Source organism: Drosophila willistoni, assembly GCF_018902025.1.
Source record: "Drosophila willistoni isolate 14030-0811.24 chromosome XR unlocalized genomic scaffold, UCI_dwil_1.1 Seg144, whole genome shotgun sequence".
NCBI lineage: Eukaryota > Metazoa > Arthropoda > Insecta > Diptera > Drosophilidae > Drosophila > Drosophila willistoni.
Window position 1 is genome coordinate 637,758 of NW_025814057.1, and position 13,987 is coordinate 651,744.

Here is a 13,987-nt window from a genome sequence, read left to right on the forward strand (position 1 = left end):
CTAAATTTCTGGTGATTTCTGAAATAGCCTAAAAGCTAATTAATTAGTTTAACCATAAAACAAATGTTTATGAAATCAATTTAAAATTTAAATGTGGTTGGAATTTATTTCGATCGAGTTGTACCAACGTTTTTTACTGCAAAGTTTTTTACGACAGACTACAGTACTAATTATATGATATATGTTTAAATGGTTCTCTAGGTGATAGAGACGCGGCTCATAAAAAAGATACAAAAAAAAAAAAAAAAAAAGAGAAGCAATAACAGAAGCCACTGGGAAACCAGTTAGATGTGCTGACTGACACTGTTTGTTGTTGTTATTTTCGTCAGATGCATGTCGCTGAAAATTATCATGTAGAACTATAAACTATATACCATTTTTTTTTTGCGATTTTGTTGCTTAATTAAAGCAATTATCCTTGTGCAATTAAATTGTGGCTAAAGTGCTTGCGATCATCTATTGAGACTTGTGCGTAACTCTTAGTGCATAGATTGAATCTGAGATGAATCTGGCCTAGTAGTAATGTCCGTAGTGTCCATGATGATGGTGGAGTCCATAGTAGCCGCCATAATAGGGATAGCCTGAACGGGAAAAAGAACAACGATTAAATACAAACTTAGTGCACTTGCCTCACTACCCGTTTCTTTTAGCACCACTCACCAAACTCACCCAATCCATAGTAGCCGCCGCTGTAATGTGGCCAATAACCACCACCGTAATAGCCCAAATAAGGTGAACTGTAATATCCGTAGCCAAAGGAAGCTGCTCCTTCAAGATCCTTTTCATCGGCTACTCCTGCTTCCAGATCGGCGCTGGGCTCCTCCTGAGGACGTGGACTTGGGGCTGCTTGTAATCCAGGCAGGAAATACGCCAGCATCGAGCAGACTAACAGCAGGCCAATAAAACGAACTTGCACCATGTTGATAATTTGTTTGTTTGTCGGGATGGTTGCAAATGCCACTTGGAGCTTACAACGACTGATGCTTTTTAGAGTCGTGCTGCTTGTTTATATAATGGCCACAACGATTCTTGCAACGTTTGCCATCTAAGCGCAGCGGCGACATAACAATTGTCTGAAATTTTCCTTTACGAAAATCACCCCCACATCGTTTCCCTCTTTTTCTCTGTCTCTCTCTCTCTCTTTCAAATAGGCAACTAAGTGCGCTTCTAACAATAAGCCTGTGCCACTGGCCCACTCCCTTGCCACAACCACCGCCATCATCGTCGCCCCCGCTTTACCACCCACCAATATTTCAATGAAGCATGGGTCTATCGTAGCTTCTACTTATTTCTTGCATGACCGACTGCTAATTACAATGCTTTAAAATCGCTCCTCCATCTCTTTCTCTATTGCTCACATGCGCTTTTTGTATTCCTCCACCTCCCTTTTGCATGTGGGGTCAATGTCGCAATGGACAATCAACAATAGGTAAACATCTAGTAAACTCTGCTAATTGTTTCTTTAACTATGATTACATTTGTCTGAGTCCGAAGAATCTTAGCGTCTTTCTCATTCTCCTTCGTCTAGGAACATCTTCCCTACGCGATTACATAATTCGCACAAAAAAAAAAAAAAAAAAAACAAAGAACTGGTTTTTCCCTACAAAGAAATTAATTTCGAATTCTAATTTTGACCGCCTTCAACAAAAACTAACACGAGCCCAATAAATAAAACTACCTGCCAAAGTGGCTAGACAACATTCTAAATCCATAAAAATGATCCACAAAATTTCAAGCATTATCCAAAAATGAAATAAATGGAAATGAAAATTTTATATCGTTCAAAGTGCTCAAAATGTAACAGCAAAAGGCATCTATACCCATAAAAATAATTTAGATAAATGCTAAAATATCTTATTTGCATGTCAGTTTGGTTGAAAGAAACTAGTTGGATAGTTGGCCAGCTAGTTAACATACATATGTGTAAAATGTATATAATCATAGACATAGAAGAAAAAAATCAGCAAGCGGAACCAGAGAGCAAAAGGTTAAACTTATTTATATTCCCTAAAGTCTTCCATCCTTCCGCCTTGTAATAGTCTTTGCGACCATGTACGATACGCTACTCATGTAGCTCAATCACAATTAGCAGCTAAATTTCTCACATGTTTGCATGTTGCCCGGGGTCAGGGTTTAAGACAATGCGTTTCGCACGTTAAAAGACCCCAGAAAGCCAAAGTTTTTTCTCTGTTTTTCGTTGTTGTTTGTTTTTTGTTTTTGGCTACCCAGCTAATTGCCAGTTTGCTTATCTAAATTGCCGCTTTAACCAAGAACTTGTGACTCGAGATGCTTGTAATTAGCCAAATGAAATGCTTGACTGGGCAACAGAAAGAATCTAAAAGAGAGGTCTTCACAGTTGAGGGTAAACGGGTACGAATTCGGGGAGGGGGCCGGGAACGGAGACAATGATAGAGACTGAGACGATGGGCCATTGATTGTTGATTTTGATTTGTTGCCGTACCAAAATAAAATTAAATAATATAAACATTTAGTGACAAATATAGGCTCTAATTTAAGAAAACATACTAGTTTACGCATTGATTATTTACAATATAAAATTTCGTATATTTTTCGTAAAGAAACTTTTATTATAGTGTAATTATTATAGTTTTGAAACACTTCTCGTTAAGCCTAAAAATAAATAATAATAAAAAAATAAGTTTTTATATACTCTTCATCGTTGTTGCCATTATTCTTAACTGGTGAACAATTAATTAGACATTCGCTATCTAATGGCTATTTGGTGTAGGCAATTCCTTGGTCTGCTTATCAAGCTCCTTCAAATACATGTCCAGTGATTGATAATTGGTATTATTTGTGATTTGGTCAGGTTGAATGGCTTTTGATTGCTGTTGGAAGTAATCATGCTCCTGCCACAAACTACGTATATTTGTCATTACATCCGCATAGAGCACAGCAGAGGCAGATGCTGAGGTATCGCTGCTGCGGCGGACTGTGTCCAGGTAAGTTTGTGATTCGCCTGAACTGTTGTTGCTGTTGCGGTTATTATTTGGCGATTTGCGTGAATTTACCAAACGGCTAGCCAATGGTATAGCGGAAGTAGTTGAAATGGTAAATGATGACGATGTAGTTGCTTTTGGAAGTGCTGTTGTTGGTATTATTATTGTTGGTTTGATTGTTGATGTTGTTTCAGATGTAGTTGCCCCATTACGGAAGTTACGCCCCTTTTGCTGTTTCTCTCCCTGCCACTGCCATTCGGCTGACTTTGACTGCTTGAATAGACGTTGGCGACGTCGTCGACTGTCGCAGTTGGTTGCATTTCCACAACTCTGGAGGTAATTTCCCGATGTCCTTTTTGCCTCTTCGGGAAGATAAACAGTTGCGTTCTTTAGCAGTTCACCTATATGAGCCACCAGTTTTAGACCTTTCTGAACATCGTACTCCTCTCTTTTCACACGCTTGCTGCGCTTGTGGTCCAGCGCTTGACTCTGACTGAGAACAGCCTTTAGTCTCTGGTGCTGACCGCGCTGATAGATCTGATTTTGCAATGATTTCTGGGCTATTAATGTATGCGTCTGGCGTTGTATGTGCCGCTGACGCACCAAAGGTGGCAATTTCTGATGTTGACGCTGCAGCAGGCGTTCAGTTTTTCGTACTGAAGCTAAAATTTCCATGGGAAGTTGTAAACTATTTTGAGTTTCTTGTGTGAGAAGATCTCCGTCTACAGTTTTAGTTGGCTGGGATGGAGGGAATCGATTACTACTCAGTTTACGGGGCTGCTCCCAAACCAATGCTGCTGCTTCTGGACGTAGCTGGGGCTGCCTTTGTCGCAATTTCTTTAGTTGCTGGAAGTGCTGCGGAGGCTCTATAATGCGTATCACATCTCCAGCATCGTCATCCACATAGCCTGGCCGGATATCCTGCAGATGGGGAGGCACTCGTTGCAACGGCTTCTTAAGCTCTGGCTTGGATATCCGATAATTGGGTGGGGATGGTGGTAGGGTTGGTGAGTCCTTTCCAGCCTTATTTCCCTCTATTTTAATACAAAAACAACTTAGAGGCAGTATGACTAACACAAGTGTCAACAACATTGTGCTGCAACTCCTTGCCATTACCGTGAAAATGGCCTTGAATATGTTGCACTTTGCTTTTGCTTTGCACTCTCACTCTCTATTTTCACTTTCACGCGCGGTGGCGGTAGCTTTGCTGCTGTCAATGGCTGCTCTAAAACTGCACAGAAATTGTTTGTATCATTGGGTCTTTATAAAATTTCCTCAGCGTTTTTTCAATTTTTCCAGTTTTATTGGTCTTTGGTCAGGGATGCAGATGCAAAAGATACGGTCATGTGCCAGCCGTTTCTCTTTAAAACCATCGTCATCGTCTTCGCCTTTGTTGGTTCGCTTCGGCAACAAATGAAAGCGAAACTGGCAAATGTGCAACACGAATGACGTTGCAACGTTATAACGTTGCAATGTTATAACTGGTCAACGTCGCAGATTGAGTCTCTTTCGCTTTAGAAACCCACTTTGCATATGCAAACAGGCTAGGCCGAGTCGTTTGGCACATATCAGCAACGGCAACTTTCAGAGTCGTCCAAAACTAGTTTGAAATTAATTTTCAAGTGTACATCTCATTAGTAAGTAGGCTGACCCTCAACTTGAACTCTCCCAAAATCAATAAATATTCCTACACACTTGGAAAATGGTATTAATGATTTCAAATTAAATGTCGTCCGCCTCAACCATCAACCGTTAATTTGTTCAATTTTTTTTTTAATCATTTTTGCATTCTCGCCTAAAAGATGCCACAAAATAAATATAAGATATGCCATAACGGAAGTCAAATTAACAATGATTCTCTGTGTTTCAACTTCCTCTCTCATTTGTCCTTATTGGCATTTTCAAATTAGTTTAATTAACTAATGATATTATTTCTCGAAATGATTTTAAAGTAAAGCTTCTTCAAAATTTGAGGGCATACTTTAAGGGATGTTTTTAAATCGTAATTCTCTTTGTCTATGCAGTACCCCACAATCAGACCGAACTCCTTTTTTGATTTTTATAATAAATTAACTTTATTTCTAAAACATCCCAATCAACAAAATCATAACCCCAATTAAGAGGGGCACTTCAGACACACATTTAGCTACTCACTACAAAAAAAAGGGAATAAATAAATAATTTAAGGTTTTAGTTTTAAATAATAAGTTAATTAAGATTAAGTAAGAAACTGTTTTTAGGGAAACTACCAAAACACGATTCCCAGGCAATATAAGGCCGGCATTTAAATAGAGAATCGCAACATTCAGTGCTGGTTAATACGTTAGAGGTTAGGGCTTGTGGAGGATGGACGACAGGCTTGAGGGAATCATGCGACTTAATCTATTGCTCCACAACCATTGGCTGCCAGGCATTGTCATTGGCAAAACCAGGCCGCCCGGCACCCCCCAAGCCACCAGAACCAAATCCCATGCGACGTTCATGCGAAGTTGTTGGAATAGGATGCTGATAGATGCCAGCTGTGTTTTTGCCCATGCCCACACCCACACCCACTCCTGGATAGACACGCTGTTCCACTAGGCGAGATTCTTCAGTATCGTAGTCTCTCTCATGGTTTACAGCTGCCTCCGTCCGTCTGTTCTTTTCAAAGAAATCGATAATGGGATGATAATTGTAGTTAACCCGTTTGGTACCATTATGAGAGCCTCCAACTTCGACACCTCCTGCCACTCCACCGCCGTAAATGGAGTTCACATGGTAATTAACGGACGCCGGTTGTTGGGGAAGTGCCGTCGATTGATGCTGCTGCTGCTGCTCATGGTGGCCTGTCGGTAATGACGCCGCTGAGCTAGCTGGGCTGGCGATGATCGACTGGGTGGGCGACGCAGTCGCGTGGGGCGCATAGAAACGAGGTCGCGACTTGGTACGTTGGCCCTGGACGACGGCAGGGTTAGGTGATGCAACTGTTTGATGGGCATGGGCGGCACTACTGACTGCTGGGCCGACTGCGGCTGCTGCGGCAGTTCCTGTTCGGGCGGGAAGACTGGTGCTTGTGGTCTGAGGTATGCGTATGCGGGCTGCTCCTGATCCCGCTCCTGCTCCTCCAGACGGTGATAATGAGGATGATGTTGAAGATGCTGCGGTGGCTGTATGGGTGGAGGTATAAATACGCTTGCGATTGAGGGGTATTCTCGGCATTTCCCCAGCCAGCGGTGGGCCGGCAAATACGTTTACCTCTTGATCAGTGTGCAGCTCGCTAGGTGCTGGAGCCAAATCCAGATCCACGCGAGCCTCAGTATGCTGGGGCCGACGTCGGCTGACCTGGCTGTAGTACTTTTTCGAACTGGAACTAGCTAGAGGCAGACTACCACCACTTCCGGTGCTACTACTGCTACTCTTGTGACTTTTGTGGCTCTTGTAACTGGAGCCTATTGCATATTGCTCTTCGTCGTCGGGTGGACTTAGATAAGGACCCAAACTAGCCGGAGCCGGGGTCTTGTTACGCACTTTGTTGCTGCTGGAGTACAACTCGTTGGTATCGCGACTATTGTAGTTACCATAGCCAAGGCCGAGTTCATCTTCTTCGCTCTCATCGTTGTAATCAAGATCGTCCTCGTTAATAGTGCTGTAGCCATTGCTATTGCCATTATCCAGCTTATAGCTGGACCCCGGCGAGTAATCTTTAGCTTGAATAGAGGAGAGCGGCGGAAACTGTTGGCGATAGCCGTCAACCTGACAAGAGCAGCAAGTGGGCACCTTAAAGATATCCACATGAAGGCCGCGTACCTTGTCCCAGCTCAAGAGGCGATGATAGTTGTAGACCTGGGAGCAATGAGAACGATAAGTTTGGGCCAGATATGAGCAACTCTCACCGGGATTGCTGAAGAGAAAGGGAAAACACAATGAAATAGAGTGAGAGGTACAGGGATTAGATGAGATGGCAGTACACATGACTGAAGATACCTGCACTTCTCAAGCCGCAGAGTTTGAGTATGCTGTCCCGTATTCACTATGAATTTCCACTCTCCCGAAGCAGACTTTGCCTTTTGGGGTCGGGCATAGCGCACCACACTCTGACACATGCCTCCAGCTGAGCCCTCATCTTCACGTCTGGCAAAATAAAAACAAAATAAAATTACTTTAGTTGGTATAATGTAATCAATTTATCGACTCACCGCTTCTTGTTTATCACATAATCGTCGAACTCATCGGCGAATTCCAAATTGTTGTTAGGTTTGTCATAGAACTCGGCTAGAAGGGCGGACATGGCATTTTTATGCCTACGAATACTGCCCATAATTTGATCACTGTGTCAATGATGCCAGTGATGGATGAAAGGGGTGAAAAACATTTAGCTGATGACCTACTGAGGGGAGATATTAAAGCGACCACCGAAACACCAAAACCATCGAACAACCATTAACCAAAATGATTTGTAAGTGCAAGGGACTACGCAGGTGAATCAAATAAATTACATTTATTTAAGCTATTCAATTTACTAAAGTAGACTAGGATCAGGAGGAGTGTATTGTGTGGGTGAAGGGGGAATGCGGGGTGGTAAAACGGTTTTATAGATCTTACAGTGGATAATCATCTGTGCGTATGCACATGTGGCTAGTGAAGCGTTCACACTTCTTGTATGGGGGCGCCACAACAGGATTATGTGAGCTGGCCGATGTCTTCGGTCTGCCTCGTCCTGACTGATATTGCACACGCTTCCGCTTAATAGCCACCTTTTGATTGGGTCGCTTGCTACTGCCCATGCGATATCGGGGACCTGCTATCAGCTCTTCTGGATTAGGAAGGGGCTCCAAATTTTCATCTTCGTTAATTGTAGTGTTACGCCTATCAGCGCCATTCAAAGGCAACTCGGTTCCATTTAGCCCTGCAAAGGCAAGATCCTCTATTTCCATATAAGATTCTGTTTGTACTGAGGGCGATGGAGCTGCCGTTGTCGGGTCAGTGGGCTGCTGGAATGCTGTGGTATTCAATTTGATAGTTCGTCCAGCCAGACCCCCCATTAACTGCTGCTCATTGACCGAGGCAGGAACCGAGCGGGTCAGCTTATGAATGAACTCATTGGGCGAGCGCCGTACACGTTTTTTGTGAGACTGGTTGGTTTTATTCCGCAGATCGGACTGTAAGGCTTCGTTAATAATTTGTGGGTCCAAAACCTCAGCCTGCATCTCATCGAAAAAATCTTCCAGCGACGACGAGGAAGAGGAGGAGGGGTCTTCCTCTGCCATGGCGCTGACATCAATAGTACCCACGTTGTCATCGTGATCACTCTCTTCCTCCGTTAATTTATCTTGCCTACGATTAAGCAATGCTGCAGCCGCTAGATCAGTACCAAGATTAATGTATTTCCGTGCTGAGTTCTTCACCAAATTAGCTAGATCATAGACAATGGGCAGCAGAAGCTTCTTATCGTCGCCAAACATCATGCGAACCTGCAATAGATCAACACAAAGATCAGCAAATAAAAGTAAACTCCCATTCTGGAATACTCACCTGCTCTAGCCTTAGTTCTTGTCCCTGCTTAGCGTTCATTTGGGCGGAAATCAATGCCGATAGAGCCAATCGTTGCTGCGAGGACAAAACTCTTAGTATGGGCATTACTTCCACGAACTTTTGACGGAGTTCCTCATCAGTGAGTGCCTTTGCCAGTGCATTGCGTAGAACCTTTTCGCGCCAGTCGAAGGGTGATACCTGGTGCCTCTCTGGCTCTGGCTCATTAAGGTCCACACTAAAGTCTAGCATATTATTATCAATTTTATTCTCTGAATCATGACCCTGTAGTTCGGCGTCGTCCAGCTGCCAGTCTGTTGTATCAGGCGTATCAGCAAAATCGAAATCCATTAGATCATCCCCATTAATGTTGGTGCCGCTGACTAGATCCAAATACAGTACACAATGGAGCAAGGCCCAGAAGAGGCAACGTGATTTCATTTTTCCTAAAAACGAATGAAAGTTGATGGGAACTTTAGGTCATTCACTGTCATTTGAAAGTTATTAAACATGAATTAATTTCACAACAACAAAAATACGAATAAAAGCACTATTTATTTATGTCCCACACGCTCTCAAACGGCTCATTCTAAGCTAAAAGCGAACTCTATTATTGTTTTGTCGGAAGTGCGTTGAAAGTAAAAGCCATTAACATGAGCATAAGCAATTGTAATGGATGTTAGAAGCACTATCGGGAGCTCCACCGTATCATCAAAAGACGACATCTTGGCCTGGCTATTACCGCAGCTTATACTTTGGCTTGAGGTAATATAATGCTGACGGTGACGATAAAAACGGCAAAGACATTGCCATCGTCATTGTCGACTGCCCAACAAGGCGTGAAGCAGCTGAACAAACTGAAAAAGCTATTTCTTGCTGTTGTTGCTCTTGTTGTTGGTGTGGTTCATGCTTGTCAGCCGGTTGCTGTCATAGGGTTAATGAGATCTACCAAACCATGTAAATGATTTCTATATTAGTCATGAATCTTCAACTTCAGCTGTTTTCGCTAAAAATACAAAAACGTGTTGGCCGTATAGATTTGCCGACAAAAGTTTACGTCGAGTTTTTACTGCTGAAACTAATGAATCAATTAAAATTGAAACTGAAATATTTAATACACAAGTCGTTTTTGATGGTTTTTAACCAACTTCATCCAGCACAGGTTCCAAACAAATATTGCTGCCATTTGCGTTATACAAGCGTAATGTGAATGTGAGGGTGGGTAAACTTGAACTGTGGTTATTACCGTTTCATGAATTATTTACTGGCTTCCTTATTGTTCAGGTATAAGCATGGTTTATCCTAAGATTGTGTGTGCATTGATTTTCTCTCTGTACACCTTAGCCAATGCAAATGCAAAGGAAAGTCTAACCTATTATCGTGGGACCTGACAAATCTAAATGTTAACTACACCCATTGAAGGATGAGAAGGTAAAGGAAAACAAGTGAGGAGGAGTGGCTCCTTGAGGCTGTTACCAGATGCAGCTTAGATGCAGTCAAAGATGCCTGGTGACCTTTTGCGCCATTGAAAAGTGAAAACTTGTCGCTGTCTCGACTGTGATCGGCGCAATCTTTTGGGTATGCCTATGTTTGACAATTTAAACAAAACAAAATAAAGAAGAAGGCAGGCAGGCAAGCCAGCAAAATAAACATTTGCCAAAAGCACAGGAGACGCTGCCACTGCCGTCACCGTAACCTATGAGCACAAGACACAACTTCAGCAACGATTTGCGAGCATCGTTTGTTTGGCTTTGTCTTTATAATTGAATGGATGCTGCAGCTCCTTCAGGCTGCCTAATCGTGAGGATGGCTTTAATTTATTTCGCACACCTGCGCATCAGCGGCTAATAGCGAGTGAAAGAGCTGAGCGCTTCTGGTTTTGTGTGGCCTTTTGCATATACCACACGATGCCGCACGATGCCATGCCAGACGTAGATGCAATGTGCCATCCACATTGGGATACTGGAAAAAAAAACCCATAGTGTCATAAATCAAATTAAGCCAATGATTCCCACATGCTGTATGTGATTCCCAGACTTTTCAAATTCGAAATTCGTGTGGGTGTACAAAAATTTTGCCAATGTGCAGCTGTGTAGCAATTTCACTGAAAATACTTCATCTCTTTGTTGGTGTATATGTGCTTTTTTTTAGCCAACTTTAATTAACTGGTAATTTGCGTGCGTTGCAATGAGAAACGAGGCCACTCAAAATACAAAACAACAACAGCAACAAAACGCAGCAACAAAATCAAAGCGCAGGCAATAAGAGAAAAATAAGCATTGGCGCTGGCTCAAGAAAGTGGCAACTGTGGCTAAGAGAAAGAATCCCATAAGCAGCCGCAGCAGCAACAGCAGCAAAGACACAACTAGGTGCTAACCGACTAACCCAGTAAACCGAACTCGCAGAACCACTAGACCACAGGGAGATTTAATATATTGAAGAGATTTCTGATTGGTAAAACGACAGACATATAAACCATAGCTGTATCTATCGACAAATCGTGAAGCCCAACACAAAATTCAATTCGCCGGGCCCTAAACGAAAGACTTAGGCCACAAACTTGATGCTTTTGAGCACATATGTATTTAAATGCGTTCACATACACAGACACACACTACCGCAGGCACACGCATACACAAAACGCTGACACAATTTCCTCAGGCGTAAAGAATAAAGAAAAAACACAACAAAAAAATAAAAAACACAAAAAAAAAACAACAGAATTCAAATTTTTGGTGCGTCGCGTTGTTGTTGTGTTTTGTTTCTTTTAGAAAGTTGTTTCCATTTCACATATTTGGCTAAAATACACCTCATAAAAGTATTTTAAAATTCCATTTTCGATTTTGTTGTACTTCTTCTGCGGCCTCTTCTTTGCTTTTCTTTTTTGTTTGTGTTTTTTTATGATTAATTTATAAGCAAGACAAGAAATCACCTTGTTTCCTGTTGACACCTCGCTAGAAAGAACCGCGATACAAGTTTCCCTCAACCAATTTTCACTTTTGACGGCCGTAGCCGCGTCTCAGATTTAATTTAGGTGTAGTTTTTTTATTCAGTTTGTTGACTTAGGCAAATTTTTGTAGTCTTAAAACGCGTCTCAATTATCGGATTTTACAAAGCGATTTTCTACTTTGCCACACTTCTTTTAATTTCTTGTTGTTGCAGCTTTTGCCGCTTGCTACGTCTGAACGCTTTCAACACTCACCGCCAACTGTTTTTAGCTGCCACCGCTAATGCTGTTGCTGCTGCCTGTGCTGCTTCCACGGCTTCTGCCGTTACCGTTTTTGCTGGGGAAGCATCTGCTGCTACTGCCAGCTCTGCGCTGAGCTGCCTTCTGGCACATGTTCTGTTCGATTCGGACCGGCATCAATTGCTACGTGTTTGTATTAAGTTTCTGGTTCGGTTAATTGTTTTTCTATTTCGCAGTTCACTAAGCCGTTAGCTGACTTATATTCTGCTAAACAAGAACTTCACCCGCAAGTTTGTGTTCTAAGTCATTCGTTTTTCGACAACTAAACAAGAACGGAAATTCATTTATTATGCCTGAATTGCTTTCTTTCGGCCACTGTTCAAAGATAAATAGAGAGAGATTTGCTAGACAAACGGGTAGGTCCCTTGGGGTCAAGTCGAATCCACGGTGAAGCCTAACAGATAAATTAATTTTCGCAGCGATAAACCCAGAGGCAGACCACACTTTCGTTTTTCAAAAATAGCCCTGAGTGATAACTTAGCGCCTCCGCCTCTTTTAATGCCACTGCCACTGCCACAGCCACTTGTCCACAGTGGCACAAAAGACTACAAATTTTTAGCGAATTCGGAATATGATTGGGTTATTTTGAAATGAAATTTTCACTATGTATTTAAATTATAACATATAATGTTCCCATATTAAACTCAAATACTTTTCTATATCTCTTTGTCCATTTTTTGTTGTTAAACTAAAACACATCCTAAAGAGATTCATATTCAATAATGAAATATTCAATTTTGTTTCAGTGTGCTTTTTGGTCTGCCCCTCTTTCTATTAATGACCGATGCAGCTCTTTGTTGTTTGCGAACCTTAAGCCGTTTCGCTTTTATGCACTTTATAGTTATTTCTTCATCATTGAGTAAAAATTAAAGGCGGGTTAGTGCATGTGCTATTGCTAGTGCTGCTGCTGGTGTTCAGGGGGCAGTTCCACCTGTTGCCGCTAACAACCATTTCTGGTGCACTTTCAATTGCCATTTTTAAAAAATTTCCTTCACACTTTCATAGGTAATCACAGCGCCAAAACGGCATTGGCTGCATTTAATGCGTTTTACTCGCAGTTTAACGCAATGCTCGACGTCTCCTCTACGCATTTTATCTTAATGTCCATTTAAAATATTACCGCATTGCTAACGTTAAATTTTATTGCATCGTCATCAATCAGACGCCATCAACTTCTCTTCATGCGGTCTCGGTTGCTGTTGTTGTTTTTCCTTTTTTTTATTTTTACTTTTTGCAAATGACTATAAGTTTTTTGCTACCGGCCAAGCATGAAAAGCCGCAATGCATTTGGCTAATTTGAAAAATGCATTTTGAGTTTTATTTACTATTCTTTTTTTTTTTTTGAATTGTGGTAAATGCAATGCCTGCAGTGCTTAAAATGTGCACCCTTGATGGACATACTAGATAGAAAATTGTGCAATTAACTAGCTGTAAAAGTAATTAATAAATACTGCAATTCATTCTATTTTCTTAATAGTTAACATAGTCAACGGAATTAAATAATAATTTATGCGAGCAAATACCTGTTCGGTTTTAGCTTAAACTGTTAAAAATCTTCAACAGTGATTCGGAAATTGTATTCCGGTTTTCCTAGGTCATCGAGTTTCCAAATTAAAAATATCCAAGTCAGCGGGTAATCAACCATATCGCAGGTTGTGTTTGTATCAAATTGCTAAGGTACCTTAGATAATAGTTAAGCTCTTACAATATTTGAAATTTTTGAATTTCCTAAAAATTTCCCTTAAACGATTTTTGTAATTTTCATTTATTTCATCAATTTAAGACTTATCCTTAATTGTTCAGGCGAAATTGCGCATTCAACTTGCAACGCCTCAAAAAGCTTTTCAATCAGCGCGCCCATTATTATCAAATGGTGGCAACCCTGACAGTTATCGATACCACTGAGTAACTATCGATACTTTGTCGAAATTCAATTTTTTCTACAAACAAATAGTTCTAAAACTACTTTCAAATATAATTTTTGATCATTTCTAGTTTCAGCATTTTGCAGTTTCAAAGGATTGGGTGACTTGAATCCTTGCCTTTTGATATTGTTCAAATCGCTCTGTCCCTTTCATAGATACCAGCTTCTCGGGTATACCGTTCTCTTTCAATGATTTCTGTACATATGTATGTAAAACAGTAAAGACCTATACTAGATTTAATCATTAAGTGCTATGGATTAGCTTCTTCTCCCATTTTGCCAATATGTTTCGACAGAACACAAGAGTATAGTTGCATAATAAAAAGTGAATATGTCACTATGATTTTT

The 13,987-nt window shown here is 41.3% G+C and overlaps 3 protein-coding genes across 3 annotated transcripts; all 3 read right to left on the bottom strand.

Annotated features, from left to right (window-relative positions):
- Positions 1 to 513: 513 nt before the first annotated feature.
- On the bottom strand, positions 514 to 919 carry LOC6638832 (pupal cuticle protein Edg-91). Its single transcript, XM_002062532.1, has 2 exons — positions 670 to 919; positions 514 to 581 (listed from the first exon to the last, which is right to left on the bottom strand). Exons 1-2 carry the CDS (start codon positions 917 to 919, stop codon positions 514 to 516), a joined length of 318 nt encoding a protein of 105 aa, XP_002062568.1.
- A 1,810-nt stretch (positions 920 to 2,729) lies between these two features.
- LOC6638831 lies at positions 2,730 to 4,052 on the bottom strand. Its single transcript, XM_002062531.3, has 2 exons — positions 2,987 to 4,052; positions 2,730 to 2,929 (listed from the first exon to the last, which is right to left on the bottom strand). The coding sequence occupies exons 1-2, from the start codon at positions 4,050 to 4,052 to the stop codon at positions 2,730 to 2,732; spliced, it is 1,266 nt and encodes a 421-aa protein (XP_002062567.3).
- Positions 4,053 to 5,202: 1,150 nt separating this feature from the next.
- On the bottom strand, positions 5,203 to 11,652 carry LOC6638830 (neurotrophin 1). Its single transcript, XM_047012045.1, has 6 exons — positions 11,401 to 11,652; positions 8,472 to 8,914; positions 7,542 to 8,410; positions 7,136 to 7,267; positions 6,924 to 7,070; positions 5,203 to 6,840 (listed from the first exon to the last, which is right to left on the bottom strand). Exons 2-6 carry the CDS (start codon positions 8,907 to 8,909, stop codon positions 5,343 to 5,345), a joined length of 3,084 nt encoding a protein of 1,027 aa, XP_046868001.1. The 5' UTR covers positions 8,910 to 8,914; positions 11,401 to 11,652; the 3' UTR covers positions 5,203 to 5,342.
- Positions 11,653 to 13,987: the final 2,335 nt, after the last annotated feature.

What these genes read in the sequence shown, in the direction of transcription:
- LOC6638832 (XM_002062532.1), bottom strand. Translation starts at nt 919, where the DNA reads ATGGTGCAAGTTCGTTTTATTGGCCTGCTGTTAGTCTGCTCGATGCTG. An exon ending in CGGCGGCTACTATGGATTGG is followed by an intron (nt 582 to 669) that starts GTGAGTTTGGTG and finishes TTTCCCGTTCAG; the next exon opens with GCTATCCCTATTATGGCGGC.
- LOC6638831 (XM_002062531.3), bottom strand. Translation starts at nt 4,052, where the DNA reads ATGTTGTTGACACTTGTGTTAGTCATACTGCCTCTAAGTTGTTTTTGT. An exon ending in TAACCGCAACAGCAACAACA is followed by an intron (nt 2,930 to 2,986) that starts GTTCAGGCGAAT and finishes GCGATACCTCAG; the next exon opens with CATCTGCCTCTGCTGTGCTC.
- LOC6638830 (XM_047012045.1), bottom strand. Translation starts at nt 8,909, where the DNA reads ATGAAATCACGTTGCCTCTTCTGGGCCTTGCTCCATTGTGTACTGTAT. An exon ending in AAGAACTAAGGCTAGAGCAG is followed by an intron (nt 8,411 to 8,471) that starts GTGAGTATTCCA and finishes GATCTATTGCAG; the next exon opens with GTTCGCATGATGTTTGGCGA. An exon ending in TATGTGATAAACAAGAAGCG is followed by an intron (nt 7,071 to 7,135) that starts GTGAGTCGATAA and finishes TTATTTTGCCAG; the next exon opens with ACGTGAAGATGAGGGCTCAG.